This window comes from Macaca mulatta, chromosome 13, assembly GCF_049350105.2.
Source record: "Macaca mulatta isolate MMU2019108-1 chromosome 13, T2T-MMU8v2.0, whole genome shotgun sequence".
NCBI classification, from domain to species: Eukaryota; Metazoa; Chordata; class Mammalia; order Primates; family Cercopithecidae; genus Macaca; species Macaca mulatta.
In genome coordinates, this window is record NC_133418.1 from 17256615 (window position 1) to 17279657 (window position 23043).

A 23043-nucleotide genomic window follows, 5' to 3' on the forward strand; every position below is an offset into this window, starting at 1 on the left:
TTAGAAATGACCAGCATGACAAGTAAAAGACCCGTTAGAGACAGATGGGCTGTGTGTCCCGTGCGTTTATGGCTTTGTGGCCTCAGAGCTGCCAGAACTCGATAGCTTTCTGGGGAACGGTGGGTCAACCAAGGGGCTGCAAATAGTGAGAGGAAGAAAATTCACCGTCGCTGCTCTGGTCTGGGAGTGATTACTGAGGAGAGCGGCATGGCGGGCCCAGCCGTGGGGTCCCTCTCAAACACACCCTCACCGCAGTGGGAATGCGGGTCTCAACCTCTCTAGGCCTCTGTGATTTTCGTCTGTCACATACTCATCTCCAGCAGGGACGTCTATGGTGATGAGATGAGGGAGCATCCTAGCACATGTGGCACTTAGTAGGCTTGTGGTGAGTGGACGCTGGCGTCAGTGTAACAGGAGACTGGGCGCTGCGTGTGGACGCACTCATGTGCTGGTGGCATGGGTGGACGGAGGAGAAAGGGACGCTCTGCCGTTCTCCTTTTGGTCTGTCACCCCCGCTGTTGTGAACAGAATCCGTGAGTGTATTCTGTTGCCCCAGTCAACTTGGTAGGCTGATTGCTCAATTTTCTGCTTCCACTTTTGATTTCCTAAGAATGGGAAAAGGAATACTTCAGTTACTTTTCTGGTTGATGGCATACATTCCTTGATATCACCTTAATGCTTTTTAATTTCGATGTACTTTGGATGCTGGAGCTTGCCTGACATCTGTGTTTTTATGTCTCACCCTCTCACATAACTGTTGGCCACACCAGGACCAGAGAGAAGTGACCAGACCAATTGGTAGCAGGGCTAGGACTGGAACTTCCCAGCCTTTTGGTGCCCAGCAGGCTCTGTTTTCTGTATTGCACTGCTCTTCCCTATTTCGACCCCTGTTAGGACAGTGGATGTGAAATGTAGCTGGGCGCTTTTGGGGGTGTGCTAGGAGTGTGGCAGATGCCTGAGATTGGCATTTTCTGAATTCTGATTTCTCATGGCTCAGAGTCAGTCTCTAGGCTACTGACCGGGAAGATACAGGAAGTTGTTTTGTATGACAAACTATGCCAGGGCATTTTTTTCACCCGGCAATTTATTTGGTTTGGACTGGAATAAATCTCTGCTATTGGTTTCTTTGCCAATATTATTAGGGAGTGGAGCCTGACTTGTTAACTTAGCCCGATTCGTAGTGCTTAGAATCTCAGTGAGTGTGTGTTGAACGGAGCGGAAGTGTGAGAGCATCTTGGACAGTGGTTTGCAAACCTAGCTGCATCTGGGGGGCTGTGAAAAAAGCATGCGTGCTTACTCCCGACCAGTTGAAATAGAATCTGCAGGAATGGAGCCTGGGCAGCTGTAGTGCTGTTAAAAAACCCCCAGGTGGTTCTGATATACCGTAAAGGTTGAGATCCACTGATCCACAGTGAATTGGAGTCCTGGATCATAGACATGCCTTACGCTTTCACCAGCTTAGAATGGCTCTTATGCTTTAGAACTGTGAAAAAGTGTTATGCAAACAAATGTGGAAATAGCCTAAATGCCACATCCTGTTACTACCTGTCATGAAGTATATTTACCAGTTATTCACTCTGTTCTGATCTCTACCCATTCCACCTTTTCTTCATGGAACAATAATTTGACAGTTGGTTATGCAGAACCAGAGTAAGTCTAGTTTGATTGGCAGGAAACGATTTTGGGTATGAAGTACTCTTTAGACATTTATTGAACTCTTGTTTGCACCACCGCTGTGCTGGACAGTTTATAAATATTACTTCTTTAAACAAGGCCTATGGAGTCAGGCTGCCTGGGTTTTGCTAACTAGCTGTGCCATTTGGGACAAGTTTTTAAGCTTATATAAACCTGACTTTCATCTATGAAATGGGATGACAAGGGGTCATTATCATCTCACAGGATCGTGCAAATGTGTGTGTAAAGTGCTTAGTTTGGTGCCTAACACATAGTAACTACTCAGTAAAGTTATTATTATACCATCATCATCATATTTAAATGTAAATATTAAGAGCTAGTAAATTTGTAAAAGGTACTATACCTTTACCCCTTGAACCAAAGACTACTTTAGTTTTAAGTGGTTGGGTGAATTTATGCCTTAAATATTGGCCTCTTGAATACCTTGAATTTCAATTGAACGTAGCCAGAGGATTTCATAATTGGACCATTGCCTCTGGAAGTTGGAGTTTTGTTTGTTTGTTTGGTTTCACTTCCTACACTAAGCATGCGGCTGTGCACACCTTTATGGTGACTTCTGGTACTGGGGAATCAAAGCTTCATTAACCTCTTTGGAGGAGATGATCTTATGCTATATGAAGCACTCAGACTTTGTTAACTGTGTACCATCCAGACAAGAGCAGGTGCTTCCCATGGCAGCCTGTCCTTTTCTTAGCTCTCTCATCAATCTAGCCTGTTCCTTCTATTCCTCTTTATACTAGAACTTCTCTTTGAACAAGGAATGTTGTTTTGTCACTGCTAGGTCCCTAGCAATTAGTAATGCCTAGCATATACTAGGTGCTTCCTGAATGTTAATAGGTGATAATCTAGCAGAACACAAGATAAATCCACAGGTTGAGATTTAAGCTGTGTGGTATGAATGCTTCATTGCAAACTTATTCAATCAATTTTGTTAATACAAGTTTAACATATCTTAGTAACTGACTTAGTTCAGAAATCATTTACTGAATGTCTTCTAGGCCAGACATTGGGGACAGAAAGGTAATAATATATGATCCCTGCCTCATGCACAGGAAGTCTAGTGCGATGGACAGACACGTGCCAATGGCTGCCATGGAATATGGTGAGCATTAAGATAAAGGGGCACCCTGTGTGCCCTTGGAGCATAGAGCAGGGCTTGTGTTCTGGGAACATGGGCTCCATGTGAAAACACAATTTAAATTTTCTTTTTTCTTTCTTTTTTTTTTTTTTTTTGAGACAGAGTCTTGCTCTGTGGTCCAGGCTGGAGTACAGTGGTGTGATCTCGGCTCACTGCAACGTGCTCCCCCGAGGTTCAAGCGATTCTCGTGCCTCAGCCTCCCGAGTAGCTGGGATAACAGATGTGCACCACCACACCCGGCTAATTTTTGCATTTATAGTAGAGATGGAGTTTCACCGTGCTGGCTGGGCTGGTCTTGGACTCCTGACATCAGGTGATCCTCCCACCTCGGCCTTCCAAAGTTCTGGGATTATAGGCATGTATGTATTCATCCTTTTAAATATCTGCGGGTAGCACTTAACTTTAAATGGGTACTAATTAAACTATTGAATGACTTTAGTATGGATTGAATGACTTTGCTCGGGCCTCGTTTTTAATTTCCTTCATTAGAGGAAAAAAAAAAAAAATGCAGGTTGAAAATCCCTCATCCAAACTGTTTGGAACCAGAAGTGTCTCAGATTTTTTTGCATTTTTGGATTTTTGAATATTTGTATTATACTTGCTGGTTGAGCATCCTGAATTCAAAAATCCAGAGTCTGAGCTCTTCCAATGAACATTTCGTTGAGCGTCACGTCGGCACTCAGAAGTTGTGGATTTCGGAGTTTCTGGTTAGGGAGACTCATCCTGTATGGGCGCTGGGTTGTTGCAGGAGTTCCGGACCAGAGGTTGGGTGACTAGGGTTTGGTTTTCGCTTTGTTACTAAACAGGCTGTTTTCTCCCATAAGCTCAGCTTTAGGTCCCCCGGTTGTCAAAGAAGGGAATGGGCCATCTGATGTTGAAGGCCTCTGTTAGTTTTGACTTGGAGACACCTGGCTTCAGTTCATCTTCCTTAGGAGTGGACAAAGAATATGGGAATTTTGAAATTGTTAGTCAACATCTACAGGGTCGTTGCAGCCTGGTTTTGGGTAAAGGTCATCTTTAGTGAGCCCAGGGAGAAACAGTGGTTTAGCTGTCCGCTGAGAGGGGTAAGTGGTTCTATTAAATTTCCTCTGTGGTAGTAGAAGCATTGTTAAGGGTGACAGCGTCAGTGGAGCAGGCTGGAAAGAGGAGGGGAACTCACTGTTACAGGTTATATTGAATGTGTTTTCAGTCACTAAATGCTTTTTATGATATGTTTTTCAGGATGTCAGTGTTGTGTGATTTCTCTGTGTTAAGCACAGGAAATTTAACATCAGCAAAAAAGAATGCTGTTTCTTTTTTTTTTTTTTTTTTTTTTTGAGATGGAGTTTCGTTCTTGTCGCCCAGGCTGGAGTGCAGTGGCGTGATCTCAGCTCACTGCTACCTCGGCCTCCTGAGTTCAAGCGATTTTCCTGCCTCAGCCTCCCGAGTAGCTGGGATTACAGGTGCTCACCAGCATGCCCGGCTAATTTTTATATTTTTAGTACAGATGGGGCTTTGCCATATTGACCAGGCTGTTCTTGAACTTCTGACCTCAGGTGATCCTCCTGCCTCGGCTTCCCAAATTGCTGGGATTACAGGCATGCGCCGCCACGCCTGGCCTTGAATGTTCTTTCTATGGGAATCTACAAAAGCCAGGTTTTGAGTCTAGTGGCAGAAAACCTCTTCTTCATTGTTTAGCTGTGCTGGGAGCTTGGAGGGCTTCAAGGCCAGCTGGAAAAGCTGTAGTATTTTATGTCAGTGGCTGTCTTGGAGAACTTAATGAGCACTGGGCTGGAGTGATACTGTCAGAGTTCATGAGCGGTTTGAGGCTCTCAAAGCCTAGATACTGGGGTCGCCCAAATACATCGGCTGGACTCACTATTTCTCTCGGGAGTCGGGGGTTGGAAAATGCTGGGGGTTGGAAAATGCTGTGGTCTTAACTCTGCTCTTAATTTGATGGTGCTGTTATGAATGGTAAGAATGATTTCATACGTTTGCATTTTGCTTTGTAATTCACAGAGAATTTAAAAATCCGTTATCTGATTTTATTCCCTCAGCAGTTCTGTGAAAAAGGCAGAGCAGTTTTCCTATCTTCTGTTTTCCCGTGATTCTCTTGTGGCTCACAGAAGCTAAGAGCCTTCACCAAGGTCATAGGGTGAATGAGTCGCAGAGCTGGGAGTAGAGGCTCAGGCTTCTAGGGACCCTGTTTCTTCCTCGAATAGCTCGCTCCCGTGGCGCTATGCTCAGGTAACGGCACATGCTCGGTTTGGTCTTTTGTAAATCCCTGCCCCATTTCGGGGGAGGTTCTTGGGAGGCTTCTATTCATTTTGGAGCATTTAAGTATCTTGTCCTCTCTCCCTCTTCCCAGATGCATGGGCATTTCTGCAGGCCCCCAGGCTGGCCCTTGTCCATGGGGGCGTCTCCTGCCTCCACATTGTTTGCATGCTCCCTTCTGAAGGTGCTCTTCCCGGCATGGAACCCCCTCGTGCTGCCTCCACACTGCAGGCTGTTTGGTAAATGTTCCTGACTCAGCATCGTTGCTTTCTAGAAATGGGACGGGGTATGGATGCCAAGTTCTTTTCTCTGTGAAGTCTGCGATTGTATCATCTTGCCTTCCCCGTGTGTCTTTCTTGAGGTTGTCGCTGTGTGGCTGTCATCTGTGTTCCCTAGGGTGCCTCCCTTGGAGTCCCGGCCGTAGCAGACATGCAGTCAGTGTTCATGGCCTAAATGAGAGGAAGGCCAACAGAGCCATTAAATCCGGGAAATGGCAAGTGAAGGAAAGGAATTTTTATTGAAGGCATGTGAAAAAGAAATCTTTTTAGAAAAGTTGACCTGTTTCTCAACTAGAGTTGAATTTCAGCTCAGAAAAGCAGCTGTGTGCCCAGAGGGCTTTGGGATTTCAGTTTGTGACAGATGAATTGAATTTGTTGTTGTATGAATGTGCTATGCATTTGTGGTTTTATTAGGCCTTTCTCCCAAATGGAATCGATTTTTCTATAAAAGTCACACTTCCTTTTTGAGAAGTGTAACACTAATTGTATGGGATGGTCTCCCAAAAGATGACCTGCCAGGAACCAAACACTGCCTGAGACTCACGGCCCCTGGTTTCTGCCTGTGCAGCTGCAGGGCAGAGAGGCACGCTCGAGCTGAAATCAAGATGCATGTCTGCATCTTCCCTTTCTTGACTGCTGTTTCGTCTCTGAGCTGGCCTGCCTTCAACGTCTAGGAGCTTGGTGGGTGTAGACACATTACGGTACGGAGGAGGGATATGATGTTACAACAGCCAGGAGACTCGCTGAAGTCTCTGTTCTCTTCCTGTCACTGCTCTGACTTTGTATAAGTCACATGTGTAGGGCTGTGCCCAGTGGCTTACACCTGTAATCCCAGCACTTTGGGAGGCTGATCTGGGAGGATCTCTTGAGCCCAGAGTTTGGAACCAGTCTGGGCAACATGGTGAAAGCCCATCCCTACAAAAAATAAAAATTAAAAAATTAGCCAGGTGTGGTGGCTCATGCCTGTAATCCCAGCTACTGGAGAGGCTGAGGTGCGAGAATCACTTGAGCCCGGGAAGTCGAGGCTGCAGTGAACCATCATCATGCCACTGCACTCCAGCCTGGTCAGAGCAAGACCTTTTCCCAAAAATCCAAAAACAAACAAACAAAAACCCATGTGTAATAGTGGCAGTAGCTAACTTTTGAAAGTTTGGAGAACAGTTCCTAAATACCTGTGACCATGGACAACTTACTTAGCCTTTCTCTGCCTTAGTTTCCTCATCTATGAAAAATGAGAGAATATGGTACTGATCTTGCAGGATTTCAATGAGAACTAAACGAGATCAAACTCAGAGCCTGGCACCTCGTGAGCCCACACTCAATGTTGTTATTTCAACATTTTAGAGGAAAATGAATGCTAATGGGTCATTATGGCTAAATACAGTCTATCACTGGTGTTACTCATGGTATTGGAAGGAACGTGAATTCCATATAGATAGTGTGATGGAGAAAGTATTTGGGGCATTGGCAGTATTGATTCAAAGAACAAAGGACGTGTCTGTCCTGTGTGGAGAGCCGTTTCCGCTTGTTTCTTTAAATGCTATGGGAAAAGCCGTGGACCCTGTGCTCTCTGCCGGACAGCTTCAGTCTCCGCATATTGATTTGGCCAATTGTCGCTCGCTGTCATCATGGTAGCAGCAACGGAAGGGACAGTTTGTCTTGACTTGCATTTTTGTGTGTTTGTGCTATTTATAGACAATTAAGACATGGAAGCCTGTTTATGGCAAGCTGGCAAATTCAGCAAAACATGGAAAAACCCGTTAGCACAGTTTGCACGTGTGCGGGCACAGAGCAGCCAAATAAACACACACATTTTCCTGTATTTTAAAACTCTCTGGAAAAAAAAAAAAAAGACATTAAACCATTGCCCAGATGGCTTCTAGAGCTAGAGCTTTTTCCTTGAAGTACATGAGTATGGCTGTCAGACATCTGAAACCCGAAGCCATCTTAAAACATCATTTTGATGCTACCCACTATCCGCCCTTTTTTTCCATTTGTAAGGGACAAGGATCCAGGAAGGGAAGTATCAGCTTACAAAGGCTTTTGTTACAATTAATCGTTCATGTTCTTTTTTTTTTGGTATCTTATTCTCTGTTTACATTTTATTTTTATTTTATTATTTTTTTTTTTTGAGACAGATCCTTGCTCTGTCACCCAGGCCGGAGTGCAGTGGTGTGATCTCGGCTCACTCCAACCTCTGCCTCCCAGGTTTAAGTGATTTTTGTGCCTCAGCTTCCTGAGTAACTGGGATTACAGGCGTGTGCCACCACGTCCAGCTAATTTTTATGTTTTTAGTAGAGACAGGGTTTCTCCGTGTTGGTCAGGCTGATCTTGAACTCCTGAACTCAGGTGATCTGCCTGTCTCAGTCTCCCAAAGAGCTGAGAGAGAGTACAGGTGTGAGCCACTGCGCCCGGCCGCTGTTTCCATTTTGTAACGCTAGCGTCACCCCAGTGTAGGGTGGCTAGGCGTATTCTTCTTTCCTGTTTCCTGGTGTATTTTCCTCTAGAGTATTGATCTCTCTTTAACATACTTTTTGTTTGTCTGTTTCTACCTACAAAAATATATGTTCCCTGTTATATCACCAGTGCCTGGCACATAGATAGTCAATATTTGTTGAATGAATGAATGAATGAATGAATGGGCTGAAAGAACCTTATTCTTCTTTCTTCTGTCACTTCCCACCAAATGCTTTTGGAAAACGCTATGTGAACAGGGATCATAAGCAGGAGAGGTTACACACATGGCTGTGGGATAGCCCATCATCCTCAGATACTTGTCTGCAAGGAGGTGGAGTACTTGAGTAGAAATGATACAAGATAACTTCTTCAGAAAATCAGCCAAGTGTCACAGCTTTTCACACAGGCGTGTGATGTTTGCGTATGTGTGTATGAAGAGCTGTCATGGCCTAGAATCACGAGCGTTTAGATCCCCTGTACAGATAGAAAAATAAAGGCCAAGGGCCAGGAGTGCTGCAGACCACCGAGGTAGAGTCCCTGTCTGCCCTTCTCAGTGTCCGGGCACTTCTCACTGCACTCCCCTCTTTACTGCTAAAGCCACCTTCCCTGACTCTGAATGTGTAACCACGAGGGAGAAAATGTACTCCAGGCTCACAGTTTGTGGAGAAAAAGCCCAGCAGCTGAAAATAATGTTCACAAAGTTTGTACCTAGAAAAAGTGGCCATTTCTATCATGTCTTTAAATTTCCCTGTTTCTCATACATTTTATAAACAAGACATTAGAAGGAGATTCGGGAACAGCAACTTTAGAACAAGGGGGAAAAAATCGAACCTAGAGCGGTCCAGTTTCTGTTTTCTTCTCAGTTTAGGGCTGAGGCAATTTAGCTTCCTGTCTAAGGGACTACTCAAATCTGATTAGAAGCCATTGTGGGCTGGTAATTATCCATAATTTTAGGAATACAGATGCAGCACCAACTCTGTTCTCTAACAGCAGGCTTATTAATTTTAAATTTGCATGGCAGGAGAATCAGATGGCGAGGCGGGATAAGTGTTCAGATGCTTGGTCATTGATAGCTTTTTACTTCCACGTATCACATGGGGATTTGGGACTCGGGGAGCCCACTGAGAACTGATGATTGTCTGTCCCCTAACCAGCTGGGTTCTTTTTCCTCCTGAGCTCAGAAAGATTGTTCCTACTGCAGCCAGGGAAGACAGGTTGTTGACTGGTTAGAAATCATGGCAGGTTATTTTCTTCACCCGCAGTTCGCAGTTGGAAAGCAGAGCTATCAAAAGTTATCTTCTCTATTGTATTTCAAATCTGGGTGTTTAAAAAATTATATAAGCAAATTAAGCATTTATTTAATGGTAGTTGTGTGTGTTCTTGATGTGAACGAGAGGTGCATTCCCTGGTAAAATCCCTGGGACTTTATAGGAGGCTGTGAGCCTTAGAAGAGAAGTTGCTTTTCTAGATGATCACGTAGACATGATGCTGAGCACTAGACAAAAATGTTGATTGAAGTGATTTAAAAAAATTTTGTCTGAGTTCAGATTTTACACCAATATTTAGAAAATCAGCAAAAGAACTTGGAGGAATGTTCTCAGGCATCCAGTTCAGCCCCCTGCGCACATTGTCATAAAATCCGAGTGTGCGTACAGGGAGACACATTCTTTTCTGTTCTCATCGCAGGTCCTTCCCTGGCTCTGCAGCTGTCTGTCATGCACGTCCGTGTGAGGAGACCACCAAACAGGCTTTGTGTGAACAATAAAGTTTTTTAATCACCTGGGTGCAGGCAGGCTGTGTCCGAAAAAGAGAGTCAGCGAAGGGAGATAAGGGTGGGGCCGTTTTATAGGTTTTGGGTAGGTAAAGGAAGATTACAGCTAAAGGGGGGTTGTTCTCTGGTGGGCAGGAGTGGGGGTCACAAGGTGCTCAGTGTGGGAGCTTTTTGAGCCAGGATGAGCCAGGAAAAGGAATTTCACAAGCTAATATAATCGCTTAGGGCAAGGACCGGTCATTTTCACTTCTTTTGTGGTAGAATGTCATCAGTTAAGGCGGGACAGGGCATTTGCACTTCTTTTGTGATTCTTCAGTTACTTCAGGCCATCTGGGTGTATACCTGCAAGTCACAGGGGATGCGATGGCTCGGCTTGGGCTCAGAAGCATGACATTGCCCTCTTCCCGACCTTCCCTACCTTTTCCCTCCTGTGCGGTTCTCTCACAAAGTGAATGGCCTCAGCCACAGCTTCTCTGCAGCTGCATCAGACTGTGGAGACAGGAGTGGTGGCTCCTGCAGGGCCTGCTGTTCCCACGGAGCCCAGTCTTGCTTGCCGCTGCAACCTGGTCACCATTTTGCACCGAAAGTATGTAATTCTACGGAATGAGAGCCAACATGCTGGGAATGAAGGCGTCTTTATCACGGTGCTCTGCATATTTTAATCTTGGGTGGAAAGTATGGAAAAGTATGTGAAACCTGTGGTATGATGTCAGAAGGACGTTGTGAACCTGATGTGGACTGAGGATGTTCAGGTGCAACAGGCACCCCGGCTTCATTAAATGAGACTTCTCCATCTCCCTGCCAGGCACGCACAGGTGTATGGCCACATCTTATGTGTTATCCTTATCTAGAGTGTGCCTTGGCATCATGCTTAAAGTTACATGATGATATTCTGCCTCATAGAGTAGGTCCCAAACCACATTCAACACAGAAATGTACTCTTGCTGTTCTACATCGAAAGTGCTTTCATATACCAAGTGGGAGAGCAGTCCTAAAATCCTAAAATCTGGGCTGGAATCACAGAAGGAAGGCTTTGGGAAGCAACAGATTCCCTAGTCCAAAGCTGGGTTTTGATGAACCTAGAAACAGGACCAAGAGAAGTGAATTTGCCTAAGGCCCAGACAGTGTCTCACGGTAGCATTTGAACGTAGCAGTTTCTTGACCTATTTCTTTAAATGATTAGTCATGCTTCCTCTGATTCCTATATAAATGTATTCCTCATTCATTCTTTTGTTTCAGTGAATTATCGCAGTGCTACCACGTAACAGTATTTGAGTCAAAATGTGGCAGTGTTTATCCCTTTCCAAGGTTTTTAGTTGCACAGTTTGTCAAAGTTGTGCTTACAGTTTCTTGTTGGTTGCAAGGTGTCCTTTCAGAAGCCAATTGTGTGGTGTATTTACATTGCTTGTTGGAGGTAGTTTGGTTAGAACCTACTTCGAGTGGCTGGCGTGGGCCTGGGGGACAATGACAGCTGCCTGCTTCATGGGCAGAGATGAAGTAATTGCTTCCTAGGAAGTACCATCCTCCTGGCCACACTCTCCAGCCCATTTCCTTTGTGGTGGTTTCCTCGCATCTGCACGTTTCTGGCTTCATGTGAGTCTCATTGATTTTAGCATATGACTTCAGGCTGTGGGGAAGAATGGCCATGTTAGCACAGAGATGCACACAAAGGAACAACTGGCTAAATGTGAGGGAAGACATTCTTACAGGGGGTTTCATTTCTTTTATTCTTTAACAGGCAGTCTGGGAAGCATTCTGGATACTTGGCCTGCACTGTCACAGCTCCTCCCTGCAGGATCGCAGATGTTTGGAGATTGTAGTGATAACTGTTATCATTGAGAATGTCATTCTCACAGGCTCTAATAAGTTGGGATTTATTCAGTGTTAATTTGTTAAAGACAACTGTGTTTCTACCAAATCCATGGGAGACGTTTCTCCTGGCAGTGTTGCTGGGGGTATTCCCGTGGCTTAGTCTTAGGGAAACACACGCCTTTGAATACTGCTGAAGCTGTGAGTACCCAAAGCGCACCACAGTACTTTTGCCATACGGGGTGTTAGTCACTGATACACGTCTCAGTCAGACCTGATGGATTCTTGACCTCTTCCTTTTTTAATTTTTTAATTTTTATTTTATTATTATTTTTTTAAGAGCACAACCCCTCAGGTGGCCACCATGAATCTCTGGTGTTTTCAGTTGGCTGCAGCCTATTTGCCGTCTCTGGTTCAAACATGCTCGAAGCCTGATGATGCTTGCCTCGGTTGTTCTTCTGCTGTGTGACCTCCGCGCCCGCAGGGTTCAAGACTGTCAGAGCTGGGAGCCACCTTCACAACTACCAGGGTTTCCGGAACCTCCTTTATCTAGCCCTGGGGATGGAAGAGATGTCATCAGAGGCGGAGGCTTATTAGGTTTACATGCCATTGATAACGAATGAGGAGGTTTTCTTTTATATAAGGGGAACTTCTTATAACGTGCTTTAGTAGGATAAAGAAGCTTTTGAGGTTTGCTTTCTCTGGAAAGATAATTTGTGATCCTGCTGTTGCTTTCAACAAAAATATAATTTGCATACCAGTGCATGTTGTATTACTGAGCACTGGCTGACAAGTGGTTCTTAACTCGTCATTCACTCCGCCACTGTTTCTTGAATGGCATATGTGTGCCAGCCGTAGTAGGAACTTGCTAGGCTCTAGGACTAACCGTTATGAAACGAGGGTCCTGGGGGAAGCAAATGCATATAACTATAAAGGTTTGAGGGGATATCAGAGGGGGTGCCTATAGGTGGAAAACTTCGTTCATTCATTGTCCCATCTAGGAGGTTTTGTGTCTTAGCAACGTGTTCCAAAGCAACACATCCCTCTATCAAAATATTCATCATATTAAATTGAAATTCTCTGCTTAGGTATGTATTTTTCTGACTAAGTTTAGAACTGCTTAAGGACAGGCTATGGGGTATGTATTATATATATCTACACACACACATATATTTATATATATACACACATTACCGTTGTAAATATACAATATATATTTATATATATACACACATATATATTTCTCCCTCTCTATATGTACATACAACCCACACATATATATGCACACACACATATATATGAAACACACACACACACACACACACACACACTTCTACTGCCAAGCACAGAAAGTCAAAGCTAGGCAACATTTCTTTTAGTGTTCATGAAAAAATAGATGTGTTAGTTGAGAGCGTCCTTAAGTTGCCAGGGGAAAGACAGGATGGATTCACAAAGGGAGATAGTGTTTTTTTTTTTTTCTTTGTTTAATTCTTCAATTCGAAATAATCCAGACTTATGGAAAAGTTGCAAAAATAGTACGGAGAATTCCCATATACTCTTCCCTCAGATTCCCCAAACATTTCACCCCATTTGTACTTTCTCTCTCTGTGGATATAATTTTTTTCTCTTCTGAAATGTTTTAGAGAGGAAGGTAGAATGCAGGGCAGGGTGAAAGGTGGAAGGAGAGAGGTGGGTTTGGAGGCTTTTTTTTTTTTTTTAACCTCCTGAGATGGAGTTTTGCTCTTGTCACCCAGGCTGGAGTGCAACGGCACGATCTCGGCTCACTGTAAACTCTGTCTTCTGAGTTCAAGTGATTCTCCTGCTTCAGCCTCCCGAATAGCTGGGAGTACAGGCACCCATCACCATGCTTGGTTAATGTTTTGTATTTTTAGTAGAGGGGTTTCACCATGTTGGCCAGGCTGGTCTTGAGCTCCTGACCTCTGATGATCCACCTGCCTTGGCCTACCAAAGTGCTTGGGATTACAGGCATGAGCCACTGTGCCTGGCGATTGGGAGGCTTTTGCAGTAACTCAAAGTGCTATGATGAGGGCTGGACCTGGTTGGAAATGATGAGGAAGGTGAGAAGTGGTTAGGTCTGGCATATATATTGAAAGGAGAGTTTAAATGGGTTGGATGACAAGAGAGAGAAAAAGAAGTTTTCAGGATGATGTCAAGGATTTTGGCCTGAGTAACTGGAAGACTAGAGATGCTGTTATTGGGATCGGGAAGACTATGGGAGGAGTGGGTTATAGCAGGGGGAATCAAATGTGTTTTTGGCATGCTAAATTTGAGGTCCAAAAAGAGATGTCAAGAAGTGTTGGCTGGTCGCGGTGGCTCACGCCTGTAATTACAGCACTTTGGGTGGCTGAGGTAGGCAGATCACCTGAGGTCAAGAGTTCGAGATCAGCCTGATAATTATTAAAATCGATCATTGATGTTTACTAATTAATCATATTATTGCTCCTAAAACTGCAGGGGGTGTACACCTACCTGTGGTGTTGTTCCTAATATCCAGGGACAGAGAACATGATCTCAGTTTTAATATCGCAGTAGGTGTACACTCACCCTGTGATACTGATCCTAATATCCAGGGGGTAGAGTATGACATGACTCCCAACATAGCAATGAATGGACAGCCACCCGGTGACATTGCTCCTAATATTCATGGAAGAAGCACATGATATTACTCCCAATATCGCAGGGAGGATACAGCTCTTCTGTGATATGGTTCCCAGTATCCGGATGGGGAGAGGATGATAATAGTTCCAGTATCGCAGGCTGTGTTCACCCGCCCTGTGATATTGTTATGAGTATCCTGGAAGGGATATGACTCCCCATAGAGCAGGAGGCGTACATCCAGCCTGGGATATTGTTCATAATATCCATGGAGAGGAGAGGCTGATATTACTCCCAATATGGTAGGGGGTGTACATCCACCCTGTGATATTCTTCTTAATATTCCAAGGCTGAGAGGTTGATATTACTCCCAGTATCGCAGACACCATACACCCCCGTGTGATACTCCTCCTGATATCCAGAAGGGGAGAAGATGGTATTAATCCCCATATCGCAGGAGGTGAACACCCACTCTGATATCTTTCCTAGTATGCATGGGGAGAGGGGATAATATTATTCCCAATATTGCAGAAGATGTACACGCCCCCCCGTGATATTGTCCTTAATATTCCAAGGCACAGAAGACGATGTTACTCCCAATATCGCAGAAAGTGTACACCCCCCAGTGATGTTGTTCCCATGATCCAGGAGGGAAGAGGATGATATGACTTTCAACCCTTGCACCCTGCAATGCTCTCACCCTGCAACACCGACACTAGCTCAACCTGACATGGGAGCAGAGGTGCTGGCTGGGGGTGTTCATTGCTTCTCTTTTCTCCCTTGCCAGACTCAGTAGAGGAAGCTGAAACCGAACAGCCACAGGAACAAGGTGGGTTTTTCCAGTGGCTCAGGCTTCCTCTGGTTATGAGTTGGGCCTTGGGGTAATGCCGGGGGAGGGGACAGAGCTGAGTACAGTGGGCATTGGATGCGACAGTCACCCCTCTTTGGTGCGGGCTGGGGGTTTGGGGGACGTCGCCTGAGGTGGGCCTGAACCTCCCGTCTACTCTGGCACTGGAGGCTGTGGGGTCCCACACTTCTTCCAGTGAACATGCTGACCCCCGCCTGGTCCCCGACCGAGGTGGGGCATCCTTTCCACTGCTGGGGCCCACACGTAGCTGTGGGTTCCTTTTTCATGACCTGGAGAAGCTGCAGCTTGCCCTGTGCTCTGCCTCAGAGATGGGAGGCCACACAGCCCTCAGCGGGGATCAGAATTCAGAGCGTTAGGTTGCAGGGGCCTCGACTGAGGTCCCTGAAGGGTCTGCTCCTTCCTGAGGGGCTGATTCAGGGAGGCCCTCCCGTCTCCCCTGTGCGACTCTGTCGCTTCCCCTCACACAGGGCCCGCATGTGGACAGCCTGGTGATGTGGATGCACCAAGGGCCCTTGGAAGTTCCCTGGGAATGGGATCCATCCCAGTACATTTGGGATGCAGGCACAAGGTCCCAGAGGAGGCCCGGGAAGCCAGTGGGGAAGGGAAGGCTGTTGTAGGTTTGCCTCGGGGAGGGGGTGGTTCCACTCTCTGCCAAAGTCTCTGGAGCAAAGGCACGTGGCTCTCCAGCTGCCCCGGAGGCCAGGGTAGTGGCTGGGAGGGGCTGTGTGCCTCTGCCGGGTGGGGGAGATTTCTTAGCTCATCTAGTGTAGTCAAGTCACATTTGCCTCTAAATCATATTTATTTATTTTTTTAATTCCAAGGCTTTACAGATGAATAAGGAGACAGTTTGTATTGAAAATAGTTTTTACATGTGAGCTTGAAACAGAGAGTCTGTTTAAATCTAGTTTTTTCCTTCCCAGTAATGCCTCCTTTCATCCCAGGTGTTCCAACAGGAAATGCGCTTGTTTGCTCACCTCTGGGAGGGGGCTTTGGCTAGGAATCCACCAAAGCCAGCAGACACCAGTGGGCTGCTGGAGCAGTCTGGCCTTTGTTAACCCTTTAGGAACTGTGGGCTTCAGGTTTTCAGACCATCCAAGGTGAAAGTGGCCACAGGGGCCTGGAAGCTTTCCCATCCTTCCTGCAGGGATGGTCCGTTTCCCTGCACGGAGCTGGGTACATGGGTACAACACCCCTGTCCTGTGCCGTCGGTGGCTTTACCAATTTTGCATAGCAGCTTTTGAGCTGATCCATAGCTCTGATTGGCTGTTGAGGATTTCATGGATTCCTGTACCCCACCGGGGGGCCCCAATATGCTGACAAAAGTTACATTTGTACTTGTTGTGCTGCATATACATGGGTCCAGTTAGAAGGCTTTGATTCTTTCTAAAGGGAAAGGCATCTCTGAGGGATCACTGAGCTGACATAGTCTCCTAAAACCATGCTGTGAGGTGGCGACAAAGCAGGACAGAAGGGTGATTTTGTAGGAGAGTCGGGCCACGGGCCTGCGTGTTCTCTGTGTCCCCGGAGTTCGTACGTGCTCCAGACCCCGGGTTTGCATTGCGCATAATTCTCAAGGGCTCATGGCAAGCTGCGCCAGGGACACAGAGGACGGGGATGCGGGGATCCTGCCCCAAGTGGACCAAGGACTCACTGTTGGACTCTAATCTGTCTAGGTGTTTTTGTGACTTGCAGAAATACCTCCACCTTGCCTGGGCTTGGAGCCACAGGAGACCCTGCCGAAGGTGAAGAATGTTCTGGAACAATGCAAGACCTGCCCAGGCTGCCCCCAGGAGCCAGCGTCCTGGGGTCTCTGTGTAGCATCCAGCAACGTGAGCTTGCAGGACCCCGAGGAGCCCTCCTTCTGCTTGGAAGCTGAGGACAACTGGGAGGATCCAGAGGCCCTGAGATCACTGCTGCTGTTCCTGAACACCTCTGGATTCAAGGCCAGCTTCTGTGGCCTGTACAACGTGGCGCTGCCATGGCTGAGCAGCATGTTCAGCAGCTTTAGCGACGAGGAGGAGCTGACTGGGCGCCTGGCACAGGCCCCAGGGGCGGCCAAGAAAGGTGGCCTCCTCATGGCCCTGGCCAGGTTCTGCTTCCTCCTGGGGCGGCTGTGCAGCAGGAAGCTCAAGCTGTCCCAGGCCCGGGTGTACTTGGAGGAAACACTGGGGGTCCTGGAGGGCAGCTCTGGGGACCTGTTCCTGGTGGTGGCTGTGTACGCCAACCTGGCCAGCATTTACTGGAAGCAGAACCAGGAGAAGTGTACACAGGTGGTTCCCAAAGCCATGGCCCTGCTCCTGGGGACGCCCGGCCACATCTGCAGCACCGAGGCAGACGGGGAGCTCCTGCAGCTGGTGCTGCAGTGGGCGGTGGGTGGCCAGAGCCAGCAGGCCTAGGCCCGGGCCTGCTTCCTGCTGGCCAGGCACCACGTGCACCTCAAGCAGCCTGAGGAGGCCCTGCCCTTCCTAGAGCAGCTGTTGTTTTTGCACAGGGACTCGGGAGCCCCAGACGCTGCGTGGCTCTCAGACTGCTGCCTACTCCTGGCTGACATCTACAGCCGCGAGTGCCTGCCCCACCTGGTGCTGACCTGTGTCAAGGTGGCCTCATTGAGGACACAGGACTCGCTGGCTGGTTCGCTGAGGAACGTGAACCTGGTGCTCCAGAACGCCCTCCAGCCCCACAGCCTCCCCACCCAGACTTCCCACTACCTCAGGCGAGCGCTGGCCTCCCTAACCCCAGGCACAGGCCAGGCACTGCGCGGCCTTCTCCACGCCAGCCTGGCCCAGCCGTACAGCCACCATGGCTACCATGGCCCAGCCATCACCTTCATGACACAGTCGGTGGAAACCAGTGCTGTTGCTGGAGTCCGTGCCATCGTGGACCCCCTGGTGGCCCTGGCCTGGCTGCATGTGCTTCATGGGCAGAGCCTGGTGGCCCTGAACATCCTGCAGTCTGTCCAGGATGCAGTGGTAGTCAGCGAGGACCAGGAGGGTGTGATTGCCAACATTGGTGGCCGTGACTCTGAAGAGGACGGGACGGACGAGGCAGGCAGCCGAGGGCTACTACCACGCCCTATGGGTGGCTTGGGACCTGGGCCAGCGGAGGAACAAGGCAGCGTTGCTGGCCAACTTTGGCACCTTGTGCCTGCACGCGGGTGCCAGCAGGCTGGCCCAGCACTACCTCCTGGAGGCTGTACGTCTGTTCTCGAGGCTTCCCTGTGGGGAGTGTGGCCGGGACTTCACCCACATACTCCTGGGCTACCTCTTCACCCGCCAGGGCCCGGCCCAGCAGTGCAAGGGCTACTACGAGTGGGCCCTTCTGGTCGCCGTGGAGATGGACCACGTGGAGAGTGAGTGCCCCAGTTCCTCCTGTGCGCCTTCTGGGACCACTTGGGTCAGGGCACACCTAGGGTTTGTGATTCGGAAACAAGTGGTGGTTTTTCCACCATCGAAAGTGCTGAGTCATGGCCAGCAGCAGATGTTGGCAAACGCCCTGGAGACAGGCCGTTCCCATGCAGGGCCAGGCCCTCTGTGCCCTACTGAAGCAGCCAGTTCTTCCTGGTTTGCCCAGGGACCATCCTGCCTTGAGCATGGAAAGTCCTGCATGCTGGGAATCCCTAGACATAACCCTGGAATCAAGGCATGTTGTGCTGAGCTGGGACTTGGGGCCCCTCCATGAGCCAGGCCCTGAACGCCAGTTCTTGTGCCTGTGTTTGCTTGGAATCTCGGCAGCCCTGTGTACCGGTCATCCCACTTCACAGAGGACACGGGGCGGGTGATTGCCCAAAGCCACAGAGCAGTTCACGCAAAAGCAGCTTGTGCTGAGTGTGCCAGGCCACACCCACAAATGGGGCTTGTGGGGTCCTCGGGAGGGAGGTGCTGAGCGTGGGAATGTGAGCTTCAGGCCAGAGAAGCCACAAAAGGGTGAGTGGCGTGATGGCGGGGCAGCACTTGGCCCCGGATGAGGGAAGCCTCTTTAGTCTGGGACCAGAGGGTTGAGAGGATTTAGTCAAGTAATAGGTGTGGATGAGGGGCTGGTGGTGTAGCCTGTGTGAAGGCCCAGGGGTGAGAGAGTGGGGGTGAGTCAGCGAGGATGGGTGGGGTTTGAGTGGTGGTGAGTGAGCGGGAGTGTGAGTGGGGATGAGTGGGGTGTGAGTGGGGGTGAGTGAGCGGGAGTGTGAGTGGGGATGAGTGGGGTGTGAGTGGGGGTGAGTGAACGGGAGTGGGAGCGGGGATGAGTGGGGTGTGAGTGGGGGTGAGTGAGCAGGGCTTATGCAGGGAGGTGCAGAGTTGGGAGTAGGTGGGCTGGGTGCTGGATAGTGAGAAGCTCTTCTGGAGAGCTAAGCAGGGTCTGGGGCCTCAGGCTGTGGCTTGGCCTTTTCCCCAAGAGCACTGGGGAGCCATGGAGTGCTATCGAACAGTCAGTGCAGACCGAGCAGTGAACGGACAGTAGGTGGGCAGGGCTGTCCGAAATGTAGGCCGCAGAGAATAGATGAGGAAGTTGAGTGCAGGGAAACGGCTGAGACAAGGGATACTGTTGACTCCCCTCTGCCTTGCAGCGCTTTGTCATGGCATAGTGAGACTACTCAGAGGTGCCTCCTGTGGCCTGGACCAGAGCTCCAGGGGCTGTGCGCAAATCTGAATGTGCTCATTTCCCAGCACAGGCCTGGCACCCACTCTTGGCCCTAGGAGGGATGAGATTTTGGAAAGGACCGTGTGAAGGGGCCCCGGTCCCACACATCTGCCCAAGGAGGGTTGGGGGGTTCAGACCCAGGCTTCTTCCCCAGGGGCATTCTGTGACTGGAAGGAGACCCTCCAGGAACCCAGCGCCCCAGCCCCCGCTGCAGCCTCCGGTGGCTCCTGGCACAATAGCCTGAGGCACCTCCTCCTACGAGGCCCTCCCCTGGGTGCTGGGGGATTCAGACTTGGAAATGCAGGCCAGGGAACGGGGATCATGCTTCCCTGTCTCCCCACCCTGCGCTGAACGGTCGAGGAGACCGAGGGCGGGGCTGACACCCCACATGCTTCCTTGGGGTCATTTTTGAGTCACTTTCGGTAGTTTGTGTCCTTCTAAGAGTTTGGCTGTTGTGTCTAGATGGTCTGGTTTCTTGGTGTACAATTGTTCGTAGTGTTTTTATGGAATCCTTTTATTTCTGTCAGGTCGGCAATAATGTTTCCTCTTTCATTTCTGATTTTAGAAACTTGGGTTTGTAATTGTTTATTTATTTTTATTAGAGATGGGGTCTTATCATGTTCTCCCAGGGGGGTCTTGAATGCTGGCCTCAGCGATCCTTCCCCCTCGGTCTCACAAAGTGCTGGGATGACAGGCGTGAGCCATGGTGCTCAGTCTCTGATTTTAGTCGTTTGTGCCCCATCTTTCTTTTCTTGGTCAGTCTGGTGAAAGATTTGTCAATTTTGTTATTATTTTCAAAAAACCCACTTTTGGTTCTGTTGATTATCTCTTTTGTTTTTCCATTCTCTGTATTTTTACTTCCCATTTCCACTCTCACGTTTATTATTTTCTTCCTTTTATTCACTTTGGGTTTAGTTCATTTTCTAGTTTCTCAAGGTGGAAAGTTAGGCTTTTGATTTGAGATTTTTCTTCTTTCTTTGAATGTAGACATTTACAGTTATAAATTTCCCTTTCAGCACTGCCTTAGCTACATCTTGGTGTTTTTGATACACTGTGCTATTTTTTTTCTTTTTAAAGTTTTGCTCTATTGCCCAGGCTGGGTTGCAGTGGTGCAATCTTGGCTCACTGCAACTTCTACCCAGGTTCAAGTCATTCTCATGCCTCAGCCTCCTGAGTAGCTGGAATTACAGATGTGCACCACCACACCCGGCTAATTCTTGTATTTTTTTTATAGAGACAGAGTTTCACCATGTTTCCCAGGCTGATCTCAAACTCCTGGACTCAAGCGATCCTCCCGCCTCGGCCTCCCACAGTGCTGGGATGAGAGGCGTGAGCCACCGTGCTGGCCCGGGCTGTGCATTTGTTTGTATTCTTTTCAAATTAATTTTCAGTTTCCCTGATGGTCTCTTCTTTGACTCACTGGTTGTTTAGGAGTGTGTAGTTTCCACATATTTTTGAATTTCCCACGTTTCCTTCACTGTCGATTTCTAGTTTCGTGCCAGTACAGCTGAAGAACACCTCTGCTTTGGTCTCGGTCCTTCTCCCTTCACCGAGGCTCATTTTGTGGCCTGGCACATGGTCTGTCATGGGGAAAGTCCCATGGGCGCTCAAGAGGACTGTGTATTCAGCTGTTGTTGGGGGGCGTGTGTGACAGATGTCCATTTGGCGTACCTGGTTTCCAGTGTTAATCTTCGGAATGTTTCTGACACTAGAAAATCAGAAGCTTTCCACCGTTCCCAGCGCCCTGGCTTTGGGAGAGGCCAGCGAGCCTGTGGGTTTGGAGCCTGGTTGCATGAGTGAAGCATGTGTGGAAATGCCAGGGGCCGGCTTTGAACCCCATTCCCCCAACATGATGCCATGTGTGGCAGACATGACGCTTGGCTTTGCTCTCTCAGGGTTCCATCTGCGACAGGGGCTACTTGTGCCCCTGGTCTCATCATCTCAGGCTGAAGACAGCCCTGGTCCTGGCCAGAGGGGCTTTGTGAAGCAGAAATAGATGGCCTGGTGCAGGGGCCGAGCCTGGCCAGGACCTTGGTCCTGGGAGTTGTAAAGAAGGCCAGCCTGTACCATGAGCATGTGCACCAAGCTGTGCCCATGTCACGGTGTGCTCGGCGCCTGCCCTTGCACAGGTGCATGGCCTGTCTGAGCCCAGGCTCCCCGCCTATGGGGCCCAGGTTCACAGAGGTGTGAAAGAGACAAGCACAGAGCAGGGGCCTCCGAACCCAGCCAGCCTCGCTTCGATGCTGGGAGGCTGACGTCTTCCATTTTGTCTTCTGCCCAGGCCAGCTGCGGGCCGTCCAGCGGCTGTGCTACTTCTACAGCGTCGTCATGCCCAGCGAGACCCAATGTGTCATCTACCACGAGTTCCAGCTCTCCCTTGCCCGCAAGGTGGCCGACAAGGTGCTGGAGGGGGCAGCTCCTGGAGACCACCAGTCAGCTCTACCGGTCCCTGGGCACCGAGCGGTGAGGGCTAGCTTTGCAGTGGTGGGGGTGTGGAGGGGGGCAAGGGGGTTGGGGGGGCTGGGAGGGGGGCACAGGGAAGCTGGCCCAGGGCCTCCTCAGCCCCTTTCCTTTGGATCATTTGGTTCCTTGGCATCAGATGCTTTGAGCTGGTGGGTCTGGGGTCGTCCCAGGGCTGCTGCTGGCTTGTGAGTCCCAGCTTGAGTCTCCCTTGTTGGGTCAAAGGTCATCTCAACCCCAGCAGAGACAGTACATGCACACTGGGCTGTTCTTCCTACTATGGTGGCCTTTGTCATCTAACCTCTGCCTGCCCCGAGTCTTCACTCCTGGCCTTCATCTGTCCCCTTAAATGTGACCACAGCAGCCACCTGTGGCTTCTCTCCCACAGAAGACAGAGCCAATTGTGTCACCTGCTTCCCTGGGGCAGGGTTTCAAGGTCTCACGTCCCATATGAGGCCCACTGGGCTTCCCCCGAGCATGCTGACCTGGTGGGGTAACCATGGCCCTGGCCACCCCACCCACAGGGCCTGGTGACATTGCTGCAGTCACAGCCCCTCAAGTGTTGGACTTACTGAGAGAGCAGGGAAGGGGCCAGATTCCATGGGGACCCGGGAGACTGGCTCCAGTCTTGGCCTCAGGTTCACAGAAGGAAAATGGGCCAGTGTGCTAGAGCCATGCTTCTCAAAGTGTAGTCCCTGGACCAGCAGAGCAGCATCCATGTCACCTAGGAGCTTGTGGCAAGTGGGAGTTCTAGGGCCTGCCCCAGGCCTGTGGAGCCGGAAGCTCTGGGGGCAGGGCCAGCAAGCTATAAGGACAGTCCTCCGGGTGACTGTGATGCCTGCACACCTTGAGAACCATCGGCCTAGATAGCCTCTGAACACTAACGGCTCCTGGTGCGTCTGGAGAAGACACAGGCCATGTCTGGGAGGCAGGGGAGATGGACTAGCACACTCCTCCTGCCACAGGGCAGCATGATGCTCGATTCCCTCAGAAGGATGTCCTTCATCTTTTCCATGCCGTGTGTGTTCACCCTGGCCCTCCCAGCAGCCTGGGAAGGGCAGAACAC

General features: G+C 49.1%; 1 protein-coding gene across 1 annotated transcript in view; it reads left to right on the forward strand.

Moving 5' to 3' along the window:
* Positions 1-2760: 2760 nt before the first annotated feature.
* LOC106996194 (SH3 domain and tetratricopeptide repeat-containing protein 1-like) overlaps positions 2761-23043 on the forward strand; it is a 29371-nt gene continuing 9088 nt past the window's right edge. The window contains 6 exon segments of the mRNA XM_077958753.1: positions 2761-2797; positions 14805-14846; positions 16578-17890; positions 17892-18234; positions 21799-21926; positions 21928-21980. Coding sequence (XP_077814879.1) covers positions 2761-2797; positions 14805-14846; positions 16578-17890; positions 17892-18234; positions 21799-21926; positions 21928-21980 — 1916 coding nt within the window.